General features: G+C 34.3%; 2 protein-coding genes and 1 long non-coding RNA gene across 3 annotated transcripts in view; 2 read left to right on the top strand and 1 right to left on the bottom strand.

Annotated features, from left to right (window-relative positions):
• The window catches only part of LOC135193918 (uncharacterized), a 569,995-nt gene that overhangs the window by 282,380 nt on the left and 263,630 nt on the right, over positions 1-23,985 (top strand). The window lies entirely within an intron of this gene.
• Positions 1-23,985, top strand: part of LOC113395575 (uncharacterized) — a 333,619-nt gene that overhangs the window by 74,319 nt on the left and 235,315 nt on the right. The gene's annotated exons all lie outside the window — the stretch shown is intronic.
• The window catches only part of LOC113394720 (TWiK family of potassium channels protein 18), a 28,327-nt gene continuing 19,619 nt past the window's right edge, over positions 15,278-23,985 (bottom strand). The window contains exons 5-11 of the mRNA XM_026632146.2: positions 22,834-22,935; positions 21,839-21,942; positions 18,425-18,543; positions 16,834-17,016; positions 16,250-16,339; positions 15,677-15,806; positions 15,278-15,483 (exon numbers count right to left, since the gene is read on the bottom strand). Coding sequence (XP_026487931.1) covers positions 15,415-15,483; positions 15,677-15,806; positions 16,250-16,339; positions 16,834-17,016; positions 18,425-18,543; positions 21,839-21,942; positions 22,834-22,935 — 797 coding nt within the window. The 3' untranslated portion in view covers positions 15,278-15,414. The remainder of the gene's footprint in view (positions 15,484-15,676; positions 15,807-16,249; positions 16,340-16,833; positions 17,017-18,424; positions 18,544-21,838; positions 21,943-22,833; positions 22,936-23,985) is intronic.

Below are 23,985 nucleotides of genomic sequence, written 5' to 3'. Positions count from 1 at the left end.
ATTTTTTTTAATAAAAATCACTTCTGGTTCCTAAATCTATAATAATATTATAAATTCGAAAGTAACTTCGTCTGTATGTAGCTCTATCACTTTTAAACCACTGAACCGAATTTGATGAAATTTAGCATAAAGAAAGCTTGAACTAACATAAACTGCTTTTTCACACCTAATGCCTGACGACCAACCCCTAAAATGCGAGCAAAGCCACGAGCGTCAACTAATTACTCATATAAATTAATTGTTATTTTATTATTTTAAGCCTTAACTAGAGTTGAACTTTCAGTGTATCATGTGTGATGTTTGACGTCGGTTAATTTTGTAACTCCGTTTTAATTTGCACGCGAGTGTACAACAAAAAATCTATTTCCACACCTTTTGTCCTGAAAAGGGTTTAACAGAGGCTAAAGAGCATTTATCGTTTAAATACAGGACAATGGAAGAAGGGTAGCACGTACGACTTACAAGATAGAAAATCGTAAACATTGGTGCAGAAGAATATAACTCCTATTACAAAGGCATAAGGTTAGTTATAAAATAGCAGTGTAATCGATATTTTAATCCATACAACGTTGTAAAATGTGTTTTACTGTTCTGAGTATAAGATTCAAAATCCAACGTTTGTAACAGATTTCTAGTTTATGCTGCAGGTTTTAAGTCAAATATGCCATTTGCCATGTCGAACTATAACTGTGTTACATTATATTATATTGAACTAGCTCTGAAATGTACATTTTAAAATTACGCCTGAGAAGGAAATTTCTCATTGTATTTAACTGGAGAGTGCATCAATGACCTTGTAAATTTTTGTATGGAGGGCAAAATATATTATTTACCACTTCAGTTCGATAGTATCAAACTTATAATGTAAACACAGGTCCGTTAATCCAGAATGCAGATGCTACAAGCCCGGACGCCTCGTATTGGGGTGCGTGTTGCCGATGATGCCGATCCTTATTTGAGGAAAGGAGATCGCCAGAGCACTGCTTGCGCCCAGGCTTGTTGTACTTCAACGAATCTCTGTAAACACATATACTTGTACTTACACATTTTTTATTTTTTTTTATTTAAACCTCATTTATTCCTTAGTATAATAATAGTAATAAGATTTTCTTTTTTTTTTATTTATATATATCTAATTTTAACTAAGGACCTCTCGACGAGTATGGGCCTCCTCCATCTCACTCCATTTTTTTCTGTCTTGAGCTATTCTCATCCAGTCTTTGTTTAAGAATTTAAAAAGTTCGTCTTCCCATCTTTCAAGGGGGCGACCTCTTCTCCTTTTTCCGGGAGGGCCAGCCCATGCACTGATTTTTCTAGTCCACCTCTCTTTTTCACAGGAAAAAGTACAGACTTACACACATAACCACATAAAAAAGCAATATGCTCTAACGTCAACTTCGAATTTAGAATAAAATCAAAATCAAAAATATTCTTTGTTCAAGGAGGCTCATAAAAGTACTTTTGAATTAAATTTAGAGCTAGCATTGGTTCGGAAAGTAGATTATATCGAGAAGAACCGGTAGGAGACTCAGTAATAATTATTTCCACCATTTTAATTACAAAGTATATCAGTAAACGACCATTTTTTAATATATATCCTGTCTTGAAGTTAATAAATACTAAGTCCATGCTTTATTATTTTTAATATAATCTTGCCTTATTTATCAATGTTTTTTCGATATCAGCTTTAATTTTTTAAAAGGCTAAGTTAGAAATAATTGTGGAATGTTATTATAGAAAATACCGCGCCCCAGGAAGGATGTATTAACTTTGCGAAGTCGGAAGCTAGGTGTTATTAGTTTACCTTTCCACCTCGTTTCTGTACAATGATTGTCAACGTCTCTTACGAAAAGATATATGTTATTGTGAATAGACATAATATTTTTGTAAACATTATGAAGCATCTGTAAGAAGTATACCCGCTTTATTAAAACATCCCGGGGATTCTCGAGCTCCGAGATTATAAATAGACTTAACAGCGCTTTTTGCAGTATGAAAACAGTTTCAATATCCGCAGCGTTACCCCAAAGCAAAATGCCATAATACATAATACTATGAAAGAAACCAAAGTATATTAATCGAGCAGATTAGACAATTAAGTAATATTGATAACTTAATTGTCTAACTTTTCTAACCGCGTTTGCTGCGGAGCTGAGTCTCCCTGTCAGGGACGATATATAATTCCACTGAAGATTTGAATATAACGTTAGTCCAATGTCCTCCAGACCAAATAGCATCCGAAGAAGAAAAGGAACAGATATTAAAATGCATAAATGTGTTCGCAAAAGCAGTGCACTTTACATTCCCTCACACACATGGACGAGAAAGAAATCTGGAATTACCTGAGAGAGTTCAAGCGCAAGAACAACCGCTTTATGGCTGCTGGCGTGGAGTGCAATTCTATCAAATGCTGCTGTTTATTTGTACATACACTTTTTAAAAAGATTAAAGTCCACTAGTATTCGTCATCTTCGTTTTATCCTTTTATCCCATATATATAGCCTTATCATCCGTAAGTAAAAAGCCAATGTACCATCAGCAAAACAAATAATTTCCTGATTTTTTTTATGTTGCGAGTGCTGTCACAAATGTACTCTAATACAAGGATAATAATTTATTTTCGGGTAGAAGATCTTTTCATTGTTTATTGATTACGGGTCATTAAGCTTTCCGATAAGAAAGGCGAGGGGACTGGTCTTATTATAGAGATTATCCAAGTTAGACTCATGGCTAGCAGCATTTTGCAATTTTAGAAATAATTTATATTTAACGATGCCAAAATTATTAGTTAGAAGTGACCATTAACATAAAAGGTTAAAGTAAACTACAACGGTCTACTTGTTTCCCTTTAATTACTAAAAATGGTCCACTTAGTTATTATGAACCCTGAATGAAGAGTAATTGCTGAATAAATATTCGGTATTAATCAATTTGTTATATTTCTACTTTGTGATAGAGTTTTGTGTGTGTTGTTCTCGTCTTGGTAACAACCTGATCGAGAGCTACTTTGGCTTCATCGGAGTCGTTCGAACTGCAGTTTTCTCTTTCGGAGTTGATGTCAAAAATTATATAAATTATATTAGCAAAGTTTATCATCATCCTCCTGCCCTTATCCCAATTTTACTTGGGGTCGGCGCAGCATGTCTTCTTCTTCCATACTTCTCTGTCGGACGTCATCTCACAAGTAACATTCTTTCTAACCATATCGTCTTTCACACAATCCATCCACTGTTTCTTGGGTCGTCCCCTACCTCTATATTCATCCACATACATTCTCAAAACCTTTCTCACAACATGGTCCTCATTCCTCCGCATAACATGCCCATACCAAGACAGCCGGTTTCCAGATAGCTTCTCGATAACCGGTGCCACTTTCAAACTTCCTCTTATGTACTCATTCCTTACTCTATCCATTCGCGTAACACCACACATTCCTCTCAGCATTCTCATCTCCGCCACATGCAATTGTCTTTCAGTCATCCCTTTTATAGCCCAACACTCTGATCCATATAGAACAGCAGGTCTGTCCATGGTCTTATAGATCTTCCCCTTAAGTTTAAGGGGAATACGGGGGTCACAATATGTTCCCGTAACCTGCCGCCATTTCATCCACCCTGTGTTAATCCTGTGCTTCACCGTTCGATCTATTTCGTCATCGCCTTGAATGAGTGAACCGAGATACCGGAAGTCTGTCCAGACTGGAAGGGCCACGCCATCAAGCGCTATGGCTTCAGGACCGGAGAGACCGCCGAAATCGCAGAACATGTATTCAGTCTTCGTTCTACTGATTTTCAAGCCAACATTCTCCAGTTTCTGTTGCCCATCATCCAACCTGCTCTGGATCTCAGGTCCATCTTCACTAATCAGTACAATGTCGTCGGCAAAAAGCATGCACCAGGGTGCCTTCTCCTGTATGTCCGCCGTTAGAGCGTCCATAATTAGCAGGAAGAGGTAAGGACTTAGAGCCGACCCTTGGTGCAACCCTACAGCCACACTGAACTGGTCGGTGTTGCCGGCAGACGATCGGACGTAAGTACAGGATCCCCTGTACATAGCACGGACTAACTCCACATAATTCCCAGGCAAACCTTTCTCTTTCAATGCCCACCATAACACTTCACGAGGCACCCTATTATAGGCTTTCTCGAGATCAATGAACACCATGCACAGGTTCTTGTGAGCACGTCTGTACTTCTCGCACAATTGGCGGAGTGCAAAAATAGCGTCCATTGTCCCTCGACCTGACATAAACCCCAATTATACTAATTAACTATTAATTTATTTATTATATAATTTATATAATAAATAAATTAATTTATTTATAATACATATATAATTTATTTATAATACATATATATAATATTATATAATACATATTAATTTATTCAAAATCAAAATCATCTTCAATATTTTTGGTTAGTGAGCGACAAAAATCTACCACCGGTACGCAATAAATTATCTCAGAAATGTAACGTACCAGCGAAAGATACTTGAGGATTATTTTGTGTTACCAACAATCGTTGTTTACAATTGATATAAATCTTATTTTATTTTACTGCTTTTTTCGAGGAGAAATGAAATGGAGTTTTTATAAAAATAACTGTTATTTAAAGTGTAACATAGCATAATATTTACCACATGTTACTTTTGAAAACCACTGGCCGAATTACCTAAAACCGTCTAGCTCAAATGCGGTCTAGAATACATCTGACGAGGGTCTAAGCTTTAATTAGAGGACGGTAATAATTCCACCTCCGTCACTCGAAATGAGCGTTTATTGCTTTGGTTATAAATTATTAACATGCTAATTACTTTATTTGACGTTTTCAGTCCAATTAGACCTGAAAAGATTGTTAGGTTCTATGATACGGTCAACGTTCGCCGACGGTTTCGTCTAATGATGCAACAAATACGAATAACTGTCAAATATTCGTATTCACTGAATAACAGCTATGTGTCGAATATCATCACGAATACAAAAATAAAAGAGATGAATCCCTTAAAGACAACGAATTCTCAAAAATGTTGCCTTTTGAAATTTTAATCATTATTAAATCTGTTAGAAAAAAAGTAATTTCAGTGTAATTTTTTACATTTTACATTACATTAGCAGCCTGTAATGTCCCACTGCTGAGCTAAGGCCTCCTCTCCCTTTGAGAAGTAGGTTTGGAGGATATTCCACCACGCTGGCATCTTGGCTCTCAGTTTCAAAAATTCCGAAAAAAATCAAAATTTCCGTTGCGTAGTTTAAAAGTGTACAGACGGCGGGAAGCGACTTTGTTTTGTACTCTGTAGAGATAATAGATATTCTGGCAAATAATCGAATCCACTGTACCAATGTACGAGTACACCGTTGGTGAACACCAATTATCCATATCCCAGTAAATTCCACTGTCTATAATATTCCCACTGCGTAAGATAAATATTGAGAGTCTAACACAATGTTTGAGTTCTATATTTTATCTTGATCCCTAAGGGTTTCCTTGTTTGAGTTGCGAATAGAAATTCTTTTCATACTTTTCACTATTTCAAACCTTATTATATGGTGAATAAATTCGAATATGCTTTGAATAGCATTTAACTAATTTTTCCTATTAGGTATATACGACTGGCTTGTAACTATTTGAACATTCAAAAGGGCATTGTAAAACATACTTTAATGTACTTATTACAGTTTATATTATAGTAATAATTAGTCATCATTAGCATAGTCGCTTACCGCTGTCTGTCCCTATGTATGCTTAGATCTTTAAAATTACACAACGGATTTCGATGCGGTTTTTTTTTATAGATAGATCGATTCAAGAGGTAGATTTATATGTATAATACATTCACAATATAGTAGAGAAACAATGATAGTTTTAGAGGTTTCTGAAGTGATTTCGTAAATAAACTCATTTTTTGCGCATACATTGCAAACGCTGGCTGAACCTACGAGATAGATCAAAATAATGTAATACAGTATTGTACACCTTAAAACGGTCTTCAAAAAAGTCCGTAATGGTATGTGTCTATCCCTTAGAGATAGCCCACAACAACCATTTTTTAGCGTATACCTTTTAGGACAAATTATGGCTAATTATCGAAGCGATTTTAAGCAATACAGCATTAATCTTTATCCAATTAAATACCTAATTGTGAAATTAAAATAGATCAATATGGCCCTTTACAGCATGTAATTTAAATGAATATTTTCGAAAATATTATAGATTTAAAACGCAGGAACATAACATTTTGTATAGTCTAATGACTGAAAAACTGTGAATGTTGTAAGATATTCTGTAGTATATTATCAGTATCAACATTGCACCAGTACGAAGTCGGGGCGGGTCGCTAGTAGATAATAACCCGCTCATATCCTGCGGCTGGCCAAAGGGTGCAGAGAGTGCGCGAGGATTTCCTTCACCTAGCAAATTAGATTAATAGATTAATTTTAAAGGTAAATATGAAGCACGGAGCATAGAAATGCTGCTAGCTTAAAAACCGTCCTTCGAAACCCTCTATAGAACTGTTCCATCAATCTCGGATATGCTTACATTTCGAATATATTAAAGGTGACTTTTTTGGCAATATTATATTTAAAAGAATCACACATTAATATTTTTAATTTTTAAGCCTACGTGAATTATTTAGCACGTTAATTAGTATCCTAAAAGTAATCAAAAATATAATTTAAAAACTCGTAAAAACCATACCGCAATCCCTTTTACACCTGGCGTAAAATAGGATATCCCTGAACCGAAATAAATGTACCAAATGGCTGACCCTTATCCATGTGACACATTTGTTAACACCTAAAGAAATTGCCGTCATATCTCCCAAGGGGCTTGGGGCACACTGTGCCTATGGAACATTATTTTAAACCTTAATTGACTTATTTCAGTAGCCAATGAAACAGATGCCAAGTTTCATTTATAACTTGGCAACTATTTCAAGTCTTACTCGGAAAATATTTCATAATTCGAATTGTAATTCGAAAGCAAAAAATAATCATATAAACGGCATTGAATTAATAAAAACGACGTAATTTTTAAAATTGGAATTCCGAATCTTAATTTCCGTAAAGTGAACAAAACGACTCACAGATCCAAAACTTTTAGTCATTTTTTCTAGTCAGTCAGGCAGTAAAATTAGTTTTAGTTTTTTTTTTACATTTTTCAATTCTTTTGTACATATTCGGTCGTAAAATCGAGTTATTAGCTCGCTATCTGTATGTAATAAATTTCTCTCGGCAATACTATGAAGGCTATCTGGACCGCAATTCGGAATGGATATCTGCGATCTTCGAAGATAAATTGCTTATTTGATATGTTGCTTTAATATTAGGAGGGAAGCTTATTATTCTTTAACTAATTTACTTGAAATTTTAATATATTACATATCATAAATCGATTTAAGATAAATTTTATTTGAGATACTATTAACCCAGTTTATATCATAATTTAGCAATAGATAAGATACTAACTTCCGATCGCGTTTTCTCCGTTATTAAGGAGAAGGGAAATATGTTACGCATCTCGTTGTCGCATCTTGTATGCAGAATTTTCCAATGATCGGTTGAGTAGTTTTAGACGTGAAATTGTAACAAATAAACGAACTCACTTTCGCATTTATAATATTAGACAGGACCTGCCTAATGCTTTGATATAACGCTGCAGATTACGAGATGCTGGTTTCCAAACCAATAAAAATTTATTGAGTTTTTCTGTTGAAAAATTCTTCAAGCAGTTCTGGTTCTGGGAAAAACAATTGTGCACTATATTTCTTACGCAGTTGGCTCTTCTTCAATGGAAAAGGCTGTATTGACCGGAACAGTTCTGGATGATATCAGTAGTAGCCTGAATATGTTGACAGTGACCACTGTGAAACTTCTTCCTTCTCTTCTTTACTGCTGCGATTTAGACAAAGATAATGAGAGTGAGCGAGTAGGGAATACATCTCATAATATATTCTACCACAATATACCAGTACTTAGTATTGTTTTATTCCGGTTTGAAGGGTAAGTGAGGCATGTAACTACAATCACCATCTTAATTCCCAAGGCTGGCGGCGCTTTGACGATGCACGTCAATGGGCAGAGGTCACCTTTATCAGGTGACCCACTTGCCCACCAACACAACCATTTAAAACAAATCCAATCTAATATCTCCCGTAAATATTTCGTCCAGAAGCACATTTAATAAAATACCGTATCATCCTCACAAAAAGGATATGTACCTTTTTTATGAATGAAGGTATAATTACATATGAGTCACCCAACGGGGTTGGTTTTTAATGAACTGTAATAAGTAACACAACATGTTAACTGTTAATCTCATCATGAATCTCCCGCCGTCCAGAGCAAATTCCACTTGAACATTGTTATGGCTCATTCAATTTCACGCTCGTTAATACGTTCGACAAGTCGCCGGAGACTCATTTATATTTTCTCACATGTTTTTATAAAAGAAAAAGATTATTATTACAAAAATGCATACAATGAAACACAGACTGAAACACTGTGATGGCTCAGTAGTCATAACATGTGAATCTTAACGGATGATTCTGATTTCAAACCCGGGGCAACCACCAATAGACTTATATGCTTAATTTGTATTTACTATCATCTTGCTCGGTAATGAAGAAAATAATCGCGAGGAAACTTGCATGTGGCGGATAAGAGTCTATGACATGTCCCAACCCGCATTGAAACAGCGTGGTGGAGTAAGCTTCAAACCCATTCCTCAAAAAGGAGAGGAGTACCAACAGTGGGACATTGACAATCAATCAATTACATCTATACAATGAGAACGAAGTCACTTAAAGTACAGCCTATTCTAAGTTAAGGGGTTAAGACAAATAAACGATTTTGACCTTTAATTGACACGACACCATTGTTCAAATCAATAATAATAATCTTCGATATTCAATATGGATTCATTAAAAAGGGCGTTTCAATGTCGACAAGAGTTTATCCAAACCTTTTTAAATTAAAGTGATTATAAATTATAATTAGCTTAACGCAATAGTGTTGTATTATAAATAAAAGTATATAAATCGAGAGTTAGTAGGTAGTTAATAGCCGTAGTGCATAATATATAATATATCATATCATATATAATATACTCGTACATATGCTAATATAAGTTTTGTTAGATCGATTATTAGCTTTTACCGAAAGTTAGTGCTGGTAAATTTGTTGTTTCCATACGTAACAAATTCAAATATTTAGGTAGTTCTACTGAGTCTAGTTAAAACGTTGCTTTAAGTTTACTTGGTGGTAGGACTTTGTGCAAGCCCGTCTGGGTAGGTACCACCCACTCATCAGATATTCTACCGCCAAACAGCAGTACTCAGTATTGTTGTGTTCCGGTTTGAAGGGTGAGTGAGCCAGTGTAACTACAGGCACATGGGACGTAACATCTTAGTTTCCAAGGTTGGTGGCGCATTGGTGATGTAAGGAATGGTTAATATTTCTTACAACGCCTTTGTTTATGGGCGGTGGTGACCACTTACCATCAAGCGGCCCATTTGCTCGTCCGCCTACCGATATCATAAAATAAAAGTCATAGTAACACTCTAAAAGCTCTTTAGTCACCTTTGTCGTCATCGTTCAATGATCGTTGACATTAAAGCTACATTAATTAACTTGACTTTGATCAGATTTTAAGTAACTTCAGATTAAAAAGAAGGATATAGTTTTTTTTCCAATTTATATGTACCGCCTTATCTTTGATTATCGTGGACGGAATTTGATTTGAAAGAAATATCACTCCTAAAGGTGGTGCGAGTTTTGGGAAAATTTGTAGTACGCGATGTCTACACCGATTGTAAATTAAGTTTAATGACTATATTTTTTATAGTTTCAGAGATAAAAAAAATCCAATATTAAAAATGGAAAGCTATGATTTCAAAATTAAACCAATAAAATTTATCAATGAAGTATGTTTTTTAAAAATAAAAAAATATATAAAATTAGACAGTACGACCGGTAGGCAGTACATTAAATAAATAAATAAATAAATATTGGACAACATCACATACATTACTCTGACCCCAATGTAAGTAGCTAAAGCACTTGTGTTATGGAAAGTCAGAAGTAACGGCGGTACCACAAACACCCAGACCCAAGACAACATAGAAAACTAATAAACTTTTTCTACATCGACTCGGCCGGGAATCGAACCCGAGACCTCGGAGTGGCGTACCCATGAAAACCGGTGTACACACTACTCGACCATTGCGTCATCTATTCAGTTTTCTTGTAAGCCATCACCCGCCAGAAGCCTCCGTGCAAGTGACATCAATAACTGTATAAGAGTTCACCAGTCTTTTTTTAATTTAAAAATGAAACGTTTAAATTGAAGCATTATTAATTCAATAACAATATTAGAAACGAACAGTTAAAGAGAATATCTTTTTTATACAATACAATCACAAAGGAGTGGAAAGCAGCGACGAAGAGGAGAAATGACGGAATAAGAGAGCTTCATGTGGTTTGCGTCACGACAGACCAGTCGGTATTAAAAATAATATATTTATATTTATGAAAAATGGGTTTTTAAAAACATATTTATAATATCATACATTTTTACATTACATTTTACATTAACAGCCTGTAATGTCTCTCCCTTTGGGGAGAAGGTTTGGAGCATATTCCACCACGCTGCTCCAATGCGGTTTGGTGGAATACACATGTGGCATAATTTCGCTGAAATTAGACACATGAAGGTTTCCTCATTTTTTCCTACACCGCTGAGCACGAGATGAATTAAAAACACAAATTAAGCACATAAAAGTACAGTGGTGTTTGCCTGGGTTTGAACCCGAAATCATCGGTTAAGATACACGCGTTCTAACCACTGGGCCATCTAGGCTAAGAATGTCATACATAATGTTATCAAAATAAATGAGTTAATCCGCAGTACGATACATAAGGAGCATTAGAAATATCAGCGAAATACCTCTGACTGACTCATCGAGATCTCCGAAACGAAGGTTCCGATTGACTTGAAAATTAGCATAGTAACTTCTTTCGTGACGTAGACGCTCACGTGGACATTTCTGGAAATTTCAACTTTAAGGGGAACTGGGAATTGTAACTTTGTATAGTTTACCCGTACGAATTCGGGACGAACGGCTCGTTCTGCATATACTGAGATAATATATCTCAGTCATAATTTAATTTAACATACTGTTAGAGTTATTTTTTTTACACATTGTATAACTATAATTTATTAGAATAATTTAAATAATAATATGTCGATTGACTATTTTTAGAATATGTTGTAATGTAATATTTTAATTTTTCACGATTAATACTGGTCGGTACGAAAAATAATGTCAAGAAATCGAAAGCGGCGGCAGTGTTTCGTTATAATGCTAATTATTTTTAAATAATTAGAATAAAGGCGAGATTTAGATAATACGGGATGTATTGTGAAACACGGATTAGCGGGTAAAAGAAGGATATCGTTGTTTAAACTTGCGACCATCCTAAGAATACCTCTTTTTTTTTTAGCATTAGCAGCCTGTAAATTTCCCACTGCTGGGCTAAAGGCCTCCTCTCCCTTTGAGGAGAAGGTTTGGACCATATTCCACCACGCTGCTCCAATGCGGGTTGGCGGAATACACATGTGGCTGAATTTCGTTGAAATTAGACACATGCAGGTTTCCTCACGATGTTTTCCTTCACCGCCGAGCACGAGATGAATTATAAACACAAATTAAGCACATGAAAATTCAGTGGTGAATACCTACTAGGATTCATATTTTATAAACAAATGGAAAACGATGCAACGATTTTCGCAAATTACTCTAAAAGCTACACCGATTTGTAAGACCTTTTTCGTAACGGTTATATGAATTGAACTATCTACATATTTATATGAATAATTAAGCAACGCTGCGATAGACCGAATATAGATCGTTATTAAAATAATGATTTTTAGTCGGCAAAACTCGTATAATCGAAATATTTCGATATTAAATCCATGAAATTTAATGACGTGACAGTTCAACGAGCGGCCATGTTTGACGTTAACGGGTTGCGTTCAGAAAGCTGTGTAAAGAATTGATTATTGTTAGTTTTCATGACCTTAAATAGAAAATATAGATATTTGATAACAACAACGTTTATAATTATTATTTATAAAAGTAAATGATAAACCTTATTTGTTTAGTTTTATTTATTTCACTCGTGTTTTACAATTACATTTAAATTAAAAATAATAACTACTAAGTGTCTTGCCTGGTTTGTATAATATACATTCCGAACTGGAAGCTTTATATTGCCTGTAACAGACTACTTGAATAAAGTATATTATGATTTGGATTTACAGAAAATCTAGGAATACCTTGTTGATTATTCCACCATAATATTCTCAAGGATTTTGTTTTATTTGTCAACAATACAGTGTGTTAAAAATAAAAGACATGATATCGTAAAATATTATATAAATATTGGACAACATCACATACATTACTCTGATCCCAATGTAAGTAGCTAAAGCACTTGTGTTATGGAAAATCAGAAGTAACGCCGGTACCACAAACACCCAGACCCAAGACAACATAGAAAACTAATGAAGTTTTTCTACATCGACTCGGCCGGGAATCGAACCCGGGACCTCGGAGTGGCGTACCCATGAAAACCGGTGTACACACAACTCGACCACGGAGGTCGTCGAATATATATAATATAGAAACATAGTATTTCCCATTCGGCTCCAATAGACTGCGACGAACATTTACCAACAACTCAACTACAGGGTGTTCCATAAATCTCGCAGCGTCCAACACAATTATATTACCAACATCGTTACAGCTCATTCAATTTCACGCTGATTAAAAGCATCGCCAAATAGCGGATACATTGTTTCAATGTATACTGTTTTAAAGCTCTTGTTATTGAAATATATCAGTGACGTTTTCTATATTTTGGTATATGATTTGTTTTATATAGTTTTCTTTTTCATGTCATAGTTAGACGAACTGGCAAATCGACCAACTGATGGTAAGTGGTCACCAATGCCAATCGATGCTGGTATCGCCAAAGCGCCAACGACCATTGAAACTAATGTTATATCCCTCGTGTCTGTAGTTACACTGGCTCACAAACTTCGACCTGGATCACAAGAATTCTGAGTTACGCTATTTACAAAATCTGATGACTAGATGGTGCTATCTAAGATAGGCTTTGACAAATTCCCCACGAAGTAATAAGTAAGATAATAATATTAATATATTTTATACAAAGTATGCAATATATTTTAAGCACATTACTAATATTTCCATTTCTCTCTGCAAATAATCCTCGAACGTATGTGGAAACAAATAGAGATCATTATCGATCGCATAGCTACACGACTCATACAACATTTATCTATGAAGCTATGAATATTATTAACATAACATTAAATTTATTTCAAAATTAGAACATTATAACATCTTCATGAGCATAATACGTAGAATGAATTAATAAAAGAGTTATATTCAACGAAAACGCGAGCCGGAACTATTCCGATTGTCCAAGTTCGTGTATAAATGGTCGACATTAAAGTTTTCTAACTCGCTTCCATAATAAATGCGCGTAATTCTTTCTTGCTCCTTTAACTCGCTCTGCCACTAATGCTCTCTAGTGCACCTTGAATGAAAAAATCAAGACCGAACAAAAAGTTTACAGCGGAGTGGTTCTGTTGCTTATTCGAAGTTTAAAATTTTCGTATTTATAACACTATTTTGCAAAATACGTTTCTTTATTTAAAAATATTATTTAAATATTTTCATATACTATACTAGTGATCCAAAAACCATTTTCAGTTTGGTTGGAATTTATTAGTACTTTGTGATAATCTATGCATAAATAGACAAAAAAATAAACCTCTTTTGATTTGAATCCAAAGTAAATGTTCTTTAAAGCTTGCGCCAGATATATTGAGAAAATGGAAACAAAAATAGAGCGAGTATAGGTACTCATCATATATGTAGCCAAACGGCAATACTTATTATCATAGTGTTCCGGTGTAACTACAGACGCAAGGACATAACATTTTATTTACCAAGATTGGTGGCGCATTGGTAATAAATGGTGGCGAGGATTATTAATATTTATTTTTATGCTATAGGTAGCAAACGAACAGGAGGCTCACCTGATGGAAAGTGATCACCATCGCACATGGACACCTGCAACATCGGTGCGCAGGTGCGTTGCTGGTTTTTAAGAAATTGATACGCTCTTTTCTTAAAGGTTCCCATGTCGTATCGGTTCGGAAAAACCGCCGGCGAAATATATAGATAGATCTTAAACTAACAATGTCTGGGTAATGGCAACCACTTACCATCGTGTGACCCGATTGCCAGTCCGCCTGCATATAAAATAAACAAAAAATGGTCAAATAATAATAGTACCATGCTTTTCATATGACCTAACACAAAATATGCTAGAAATTGTCATATAGATACATTTTTATAATTCAAAGTTTGGGAATCATTGAATTATAAAACTACTAGAATTGTCGTTAAACGATTTATTGAAGAATTTTATATATTTATTTGTCCAAAAATTGTTAAGACAACGGTTTTTCTTACAGCATCGTTGATTTCTAAATCGAGTTCCGCAGTAAGGCACTATCCGCATTCTTAAGCACCTAATGTAGGTAAGTGGCGAACTGCAAAACCTCGGTTTTTTTCCCCCTATACTTTATCCTCTTCATAGGATTAGCTCTCGAGGCACGGACACGTGTATTATCTAGACTAAATAAATGCGGTCTAATCTTTAACATTTTTTGAAGGAAAAAATATTCTTTAACGAGTGGTAAGAGGTGGTAATAGTTGTTAATGTTCTTTGCTTTTGTTGTTTTTTTTTATTGACGGCTTAGTGGCAAATTAAGACTATATGTCCCTTGCACTTGCAATTACACTGACTCACCCTTCAAACCGGAACACAACAATGCTAAGGATTGTTGTTCGGCGGTAGAACATTTGATATTTGATATTTAGGTGAATTGCTGGAATAGTAGTAGATCACGCTTTTTAAATACGAGTATATAAATACATATGGGGTAGATATTTAACTGATTGATGGAGGTTTCCTCGCGATGTTCTCCATGACCGCCGACGCAGATAAATCTCAGAGATTACCAGGAATTGATGATCTTCGTATCAGATCCATATTTTTTATTTACTGGCCCATACTTATGGAGCAAAATGAGTTTTCTAAATATACCCAGTATACGAGTACGTATGAAGATACTTTCGAATATAAATTAAAAAGCAAAGAATTATCAAGACCACTTGCCGAATTTTTATTTATTTAAAAGTTCTTACTTAATGAACATTTGTATAAAAGGATTAAATACTCGGAATACTTTTAAAGTGATATTTTATTTTAAATATATTTTTCAAAGTTTTAGCTAATTAAATTATGACGTAACGTCATCTCTTGCATCGACAGATCCGCTTGAGAGCTCTCTTTAGACCGGCATAATAGTGAATTACTTGCTCCTGGAATTAGACACGATAACATTTATATATTTCACTAAAATAAAAACATTTTAAATAAAAATTTTGAACATGTCGTAAATCTTTACAAAGAAAAAATATATATGATTATATATGATATAATTATAAATGATTCCATGACTCTAAACTTTGCCTAGCGTATGTAAATTTATGGTATGGCATTGAAATGGGTTACCTGCATAAGGTTAAAACACATGGCGACCAACGCCATGCCCAGCATGAGATACAGTGAGCAAACGATAAAGGAAGTCTCTATACGAGGCGTGTAGACTCGTTCTCCGGGCACGAAGTCGCCGAAACCGATACTGGAATCAAAAATCTTTTATTAACCAACGAACTGCTGAAGGAACGTGACAAAATTTTGTAAAGCTTATGTTACAAATTGATCATAAGTACCATTCAAAATCAGTATTCAATATAGAAGTATTACTTATTGACTAAAAATCTACCAATGGTTTAGTAAAACCGCATAAAAAGTCACTAGATTAATATACTCATAATGTATGATATTTTTAACGGATTTCGAAAAAAGAATGAGGTTTGTAATTCGGTTGTATTTTTTATTATTTACGTTTATTACCTTAGAACTCCGTCATTTATGAAACAATTTTGATATTTTGTTAAGGACTAAGGACACACGTTTGGTTGTTTGGACCAAATAATACATATAAAACACAAACTACACCTAACATTAATATCATAGTTAATACGCGTGAAATTTGTAACCCCATTCGTGTATTAGTTTTACCTGCTGAGCGATATGAAGCAGAAGTAAGCGCCATCTAACTTGTCCCACTTCTCCCATAAACCGAAGATCATAGACCCGAACATTAAATACCTGAAAATTACTTGATTTGAAAAAAAAGTTCAGGCACATGACCAAGGAGTTTACGTGACTTTCCAATTTTCAGACTCCAGGCGTTAGCTAAGAATTATTCGGTAGAAAAACTCAATATATTTTATCGGAGCTGGGCTTAAACGCAAGACCTCGTGATCTGCGGCTTTACATCTCACCACAAAACTAACGTTGCAATTGGAAAATAAATATGTTATTCAGGCCAATGAATCTTTAAACGTATATGGTAAATATATACCATATAGATATTATATTTACCATATATTATGTAAAGTATTTACAGTAATTAAAAGAAAAGTATTTATTGTTTATATATTAATTAAAAAAGAGATTAGTGCTCAAGTAAGCACTAAAATTTGAATTTTAACAGCCAAAGTGACATTTGACTAGTACTGACTTATTTATAAACTGTTGAAGTGTTATTTTATATGCTAATATATTTTTGTACCAAACGAATTGCACATTAGGTCACTCACCCCACCATAATAGCCACACACACACTAATAGGGACGGTGATGGTTTGAGCATCGAAAGTAACGTAACTGAAGTCACTCGTGTCTGAGCTGTCTCGGTAGACCGGCTCCGACCAGCCGCGGACATCAGGTCGAGGACGCGGCAAGTACGGTTGCGGCATTGAGACACTTCTCAAATAAGCACGTCTATAAAAAAATAAAAAAATTATACCTGTCCTAATATTAGGTTTGTTTACAAGGATGCACATCCTTTGCAAATACAGGTAATCTCTCTTTTTCAGCAACCATCCTGTGATCAACGGTTGCACGAGCTTTCTACGTATGAAAGCACTCACAATTTCGATACACCAGACTTCTACTGAGAATTCCTTAATTAGAGACCTAATAGGTTTTTAAAATCCCAATCTAGGATTTACTCTCCGTTAATGTATGATAAGCTATTATCAGTTCAGTAGGTATCTACCTACAAGAACCGCAAATAATCTTAATAGTGACTTTTCCAAATAAATTACATATTTAAAATTATCACAAGCATATTATTATAATTTATTGTGAAAATCAACGAATGATATGACGCTTTCTTAACCCCCCCCCCCCCCCCCACTAACATCTTTTCTCGAGTAATGTTACATGACATTTAAGTATAACAATCGGCCGCGTTAAATGAAGCTTACTAAAAAATCTCGATACACCTGAAGTACGAATCAAACCACAATATACTTTATTCAAGTAGGCTATTACAAGCACTTTTGAATCCAAGTCCAAGTACAATTATAATACCAAGACAAAAGTAGTTCAAACATTTTTTTTACGAAACTGATGGAATATTATCAAAAAACGAGTTCATTTAATTCTATACATTCATACAAATACTTCAATGTTTTTAATTTTAAATCATATTATAGTAATAAGGTATCCCTCGCCTAAAAAAAATCGTTCTAGTAAATGCAAATATATTGAATGTATCAAAATATAACAATTGTTGTAATTACGTGGCGCGCATATTATTGCAATTTAGAAAATATCAAAGTGAAAGGGAGACGTACGATTAGTCATAAAATTACAAATCAAAGGTTGCAGCAAAATATTTAAAAAAGAAAAACAAAAAAATATTTGGAACTCAATTCAAACGATCACGATCAAACCCGTCTAGCGTCATCCAATATTATTTTATACAGTCTCAGTTTATTAGTAAGTGCTGATTAGGAATTTCTAAATATAATGGATATACCACAGCCTGTGAGAATGCCTTTTGGGCGCTTGCTATATCATTGTTCGTTTATAACGTAATTTTCATACATTAATCTTATTAAAATGATAATTTTGACAGTTTTCCATTATCCAAAAAAAACTAAAGATCTGAATTAAAGTTACAATACTGAACAATGGATTAACTTTATCCATTTAATTTTTTTTTTACATTTTACATTAACAGCCTGTAATTTTCCCACTGCTGGGCAAATGCCTCCTCTCCCTTTGAGGAGAAGGTTTGGAGCATATTCCACCACGCTACTCCAATGCTGGTTGGTGGATACACATGTGGCAGAATTTAATTTAATTTATTTAAATAATAGAAAACATAATGTGGAGTTACCTTTGGAAATAATCGGGGGGACGCGAAGGGATTCTGTACTCCGGAGTCACATCAGAATCAGTGTAACCAGACCTCCAGCCTGGTGGTCTTTCTATACTCTCCGCATCACTTATTTCTAACTGGAACAAAAAACAATAAAAAATAAATAAAACCGATTCCAAAAATATATATGAACCGCTCTAAGTGTACACTTATTCAAGTCAATGAAATGAAGACTAAGGAACTGTATTAAGTCCAACGAAAACGAAAATCATCAAAACAGACACATAAGCAAAAGAGTTTACATGTACGGACGGAATTGAGATCCCCACGTTTTTAGTCATTTTTTGTTTATAAACTCGCCTGTCGTTAGAACGCGTACATCTTAACCGATGAATTCGGTTTATATCCCAGGCAAACACCACTAAATATTGTCGAGCTTGTAATTCGTCTTGTGTTTGGGTGCGAAGAACAACATCGTGAAGAAACCTAGATGTGTTTAATTTCAATAATATTTATTATGTATCCACCAACCTGCATTGGAGCAGCGTGGGGGAAATAGCTCCGAATATTCACCCAATAGGGAGAAACCATAGCCTAGCAATTGGACATTTAGAGTTATATATGTTATGGTTTTTATAACCCAGGAACTAGCAGCAGAACCCATTAGAACGTATAGGTGGTTATGATTTATAATGCCAATATTACCGATATTGAACACCCACCATTAGAAGAGTAGTCCATTCTATATTTATAAAAAGACTCTTAGTCTTTTGGATAGTGCTCAACGATGCAATTATGATTTTAAAGAACTTAAGGGACTTTTAATTGAAAAACTCAAGAGTACGTCATATAACGCCACATTGAGCGTATTACTCGTCCAAATTCAAATGAAAACTAAACCGGCCACTATGGTTCGTTATGTTTTCATCTGCGCAAACAACCGTTTGTTTGTCCATTTCCTCGCCCACATAGATATTAGTTTATTACAAAGTACTCATTTCATTAAATTTCATACGCTATTTTATTTTTTAATCTGCAGCTTCCATCTACGTTACGAGATAAAATATATACCAATATTGAAGTCTAATCATCCTTGTTGCTAATATATTATTGTAACAATATATACAGTCTCGCAACCAACTGATCTGTAGCGTTAATATGCAATATTATATTCGCTTCAAACCCAGTCTCCCAAATTTTTAGATAACCCTACAGCTGATAACGAATAAACCAGTTCACTTTATACTGAAACACTATTTATATAAAAAAAGATAGTGAAACATTTATTCCACCATCCTTTCTTATAAAACCACCAACCTTGGAAACTAAGATGTTATGTCCCTTGAACTTGTAATTACATAGTTACACAGGCTTACTCATCCTTCAAACCGGATCACAACATTACTAAGTATTAGATATACTTACGTAAGCACTCGCTGTTAAAAATGATCTATGTATTTTACATTGTGTCAAGCGTTAAGAAACTGATAAAAGACTATAAAAATGGCTTCGATTGGAATCAAATGCATTTGTCAAAGCCCGGTGATGTGTAGTGAACCTATCAGACGTACCAAAGATAATAAACGGCTAACCTCATAAATTCAAAACACGTACAGTAATGAAAGACATAATGGAAAACACGTCACAGAATAATATCACTCATATTACAAAGACGACTCTTGACGTAAAGGTAATTGAAAGAACACGAAAACATCAGTAATTTCAATTTAGATAATAGCGTTACTGACTCAGAACATAACATTAATATTTGATAATACTCTTACGAAGTATTCACAAAGAACTATTTCAAATATTTTTGAAAAAGAGAAAGACAATAAATTGCAGCGATCATTGTTTGGAACGAAGTTTTTTTACGCGGCTTACGGTAACTCTGAAGAGTCAACTGGCGGAAATTATCACGTAAGGCAAGAGCTTTATAACACCCATAAACACATATGACAATCTAAACCAATGGTCTCATATTGAACAGGAGTTCCTTATGAAACATTGGTGAGCATTGAGTGAGGCTTTTGTAAAAGTCACGTTCTACTGGTGATTTTTTTTATTGTTTATTTAATATCATCCACGGGTTTACTCTTGTCCGTATTTTTTTTACTTTATGTTTTTATTTGTTTGTGGCGGTTAATCATTGTTTATTATTTTTTTCATTTAGAGAGATTAATCATTGTTTCCAAATATTTTTTTTAAGTATGACTATTCAAAGAATGTGTTCCGTGCATGTAAAAATTATAAAATAAATTGTAAATAATTTGATATATGTGAAGCATAATAAATATTAAAACAAAAAATAAATATTGTAACAAAACATGAAAAGTAAAAATATATATAATTAAACTTATATGTAAAGCGGACACGCAAACATCGCTCATTAGTAGTGAATTGATAGATCGGACGCTGCCCGTTCCCATTGTTCTATCCTACTACGTCACCTGGGGCGGCGCTCGCGCCGATGCACCGGCCGATCGGCAGTCAGCTGTACGCTACACGCTACCTACATCTCAATATTCTTGCAAGTTGTATCCGCGTCCTATTTAAATATCTTAAATCTGTAACGACTGTCGCTGTATAACTGTTTTTCTTCGACTAACTTGCTGAATACTTCTAAATCATATCCACTAATACATATGTATTTAGCTCAAAAATTTGTAAATTACGTGATATATTTAAATCGTATCTGTTTTACTTGCTTGATATACTTTTTATTTTAACTTGTCATCTGTTTTTATTAATTTTAAGTAGAAACTTAATTGATTCATGTTTTTATATATATATTTTTCAAAATTGTTGTTTTAATTGTTTATTTCCCAAATAAATAAATAAACTTCTTTTGTAAATTAATCAACTAAAAGGGTAAAATATTATGTGACATATGTTTGGGTTTGTATAGAATCGTAATTTTTGACAGTTACAAATACGGAAATATTTCTGTTTATGAGTAAAAGGCAGTTCTTAAAGCGTTTTGGGAATACATGAAATAAGTGGGTGAAATTGGAGTTTGTATGTAAGTTCATCGTTTATCAAATTAAAAACTTAAATAAGTTATAACTTAGTATTATAGCAGTTTGTTATCAATAAACGGATACCCAAACGCACAAAGTTTTCAAGTCGAAATGGTAGATTCTTTGCTTATTTTAATGTTGTATAAAATAAAAACGGGCGTCAAGTTGGAGGGCAGCTATGATATTGTCTGAATAACTTGCACATCACAAAAGGAAAAATTATAATAAATTTCTTCTACATGCTTGATTCGGATATATTAATAATAATTCACCACAACTCAAAGACAAAGGCACTGTAAAAAAAATATTTGACCATTCTTAGCTTAATCGGAAAAACTATGATGATTTAGCTCTTTTGTCTGTTAGTGCAGCTAGTCTTCTCTCAGATAAAATAAAATGATCATTAAATTACCTGCGGTCGCAGATGCACCACTCGTCTCCTCGAGAACCCTGGACAGCCCCTACAGAGACACACCAACGCGTATATACACTTGAACCAACTCGCTAACAGCTCACCTGCGGACAAAACAAAAATTTAATACAATTACCATTAAATTAAAGTCTCGTGAAACCCATAGTGATGATTTAAGTAAAATGAATAACGCAACAAATAGAAAAGTCACGCCTGCCTTTGACTTTTATAAGCCCTATCGGATTTTTAAATATATCACCTTTTATAGACACGAATATAAACTGTATAGAAAAAATAAAACTATGACAAAAAACAGATCAATACTACCAATATGAAAATGTATACAAATATTTAGGGCTGATGATGATGATGAACATCGTTAAAATTACAAATTAAATTAAATTAATAATAATTTAGAAAAAATTAAATGTCAATATTATTTATTATTTACATCAACTAGAAATCATCGTAATATTGTAACTACCGTTTGTAAACTTTGGAAAGATTTTGAATAGTGAATCGTTGACAATCTTTCAGTTAACCTAACTGGTTAGGTTAGTGTTTATATAATTAAACGGAAGTTCACTTCTTTCAACAGTTATCTATCTGTTATGGCCCACACGCTTAGCAATGTTGCATAAGGCTTCTAAATGTATTTCCCGTGTGCGTGCTGTTTAGCGGTAGGAAGTGGTGGTACCTACCCAGGCGGGCTTAGAAAAAACCTTAACACAAGTTAATACTTCAATAATGTCGAGATAGCTAATCTCAAGGATAAGCCAACTGTGCAAAGTTTTACGCACAGGCATGTGCTATATTAAACCCAAGTGCACACTCTAGTCCTTATCTCTCATAACTGTATCGAATCATGAGGATGTAAAACTGACACATACTTATTCCACTGAAATATGTACACAGAATAAAACCAACAGCGTTTTGCTGTCAATATTTGATAGTTACCAAACCAGGAAATAGTAAATCGATTTATGGATTCTCACCAACATTACTGAGGTATAGCAGGAACAGCGGCATCCCCAGCAGAGCGTAGAAGATCGTCATAATCTTGCCCCAGCTCGTTCGAGGACTGAGGTGACCATATCCTAAATTAAATAGCAATATATACTTATTTCGCTACAATTATTTCACACCATAAATCTCTAAATAAATTTATAACCATAAATCAATAAAAAAATCGATGATGCCCTTCTGACCGATTTGGGCAACACCGGTCCATCTTTATAGAGACTAGCCAGGTGCGCAGGGCATATTATAATAAGTAGGTGTGTATTCAAACACAGGTGCACTCCTTATTGACTCACTCTTATAAACCGATTTGAAGACAAATCCGACAAGACCGGAAAGAGCTCAGGCGCAAAACAAACAGCTTAACGTGTTTTCCGAGGCACGAGAATATAAACACAGCTAATTCCCGATTGCTATTTAGAATTTCTTTGACGATAAATACGATAACTTTTTATTGCTATGAACTTGGGATCTCTTTTGTAGCCACTAGACCAACAAAGCACTTTGCAGTTACAAGCGCAGTCACATTCAAGCTTATCCCATACGAATAGCTAAATGTCATATACGAAATAATCCCGCGGCGCAACTAGACTTCTCTTATCAAATAATTGAATTGAATTGAACTATTTGAAATTGTTTCCATACATGCAGCTATCTTTTTCCCTTTGTTTATATCAAACTAATTAAGATAACATTGTTCATATTTACCCTTGTATTGTACTATTATTGATTCTCTATTAGTAATATTTTTTGGCATTTTAAAGGGCCAAAAAATACTTTGATAACTTGATCGCACTGTTTTAAATCAATTCATGTTTTACTGGCTCCGTATAATTCATTCGTGCTTAACGCTTATGCTCTATCAGCGTCGGTTGTAGCGTGATGTTATACAGTCTTATAATTTTCTTAATAAATGGTTTCATACTTTTTTCTTTTTAAATCGTAACGGTAGATTCTGAAATTCGCGTTGAAACAAACAAGCTCTTCTTTATTTTTTAATTTAATACAATAATTGAATGTTTATTTTTTGTCAGTTATTTTATTTATTAATTACTAGCGACCCGCCCCAGCTTCGCACGAGTGCAATGCTGATACTAAATATACTACAGAATGTCTTACAACGTTCA

This window comes from Vanessa tameamea, chromosome 21 (assembly GCF_037043105.1).
Source record: "Vanessa tameamea isolate UH-Manoa-2023 chromosome 21, ilVanTame1 primary haplotype, whole genome shotgun sequence".
NCBI lineage: Eukaryota > Metazoa > Arthropoda > Insecta > Lepidoptera > Nymphalidae > Vanessa > Vanessa tameamea.
The sequence above is the reverse complement of the archived record's forward strand: the minus strand, read 5'-3'. Positions and strand labels throughout refer to the sequence as shown.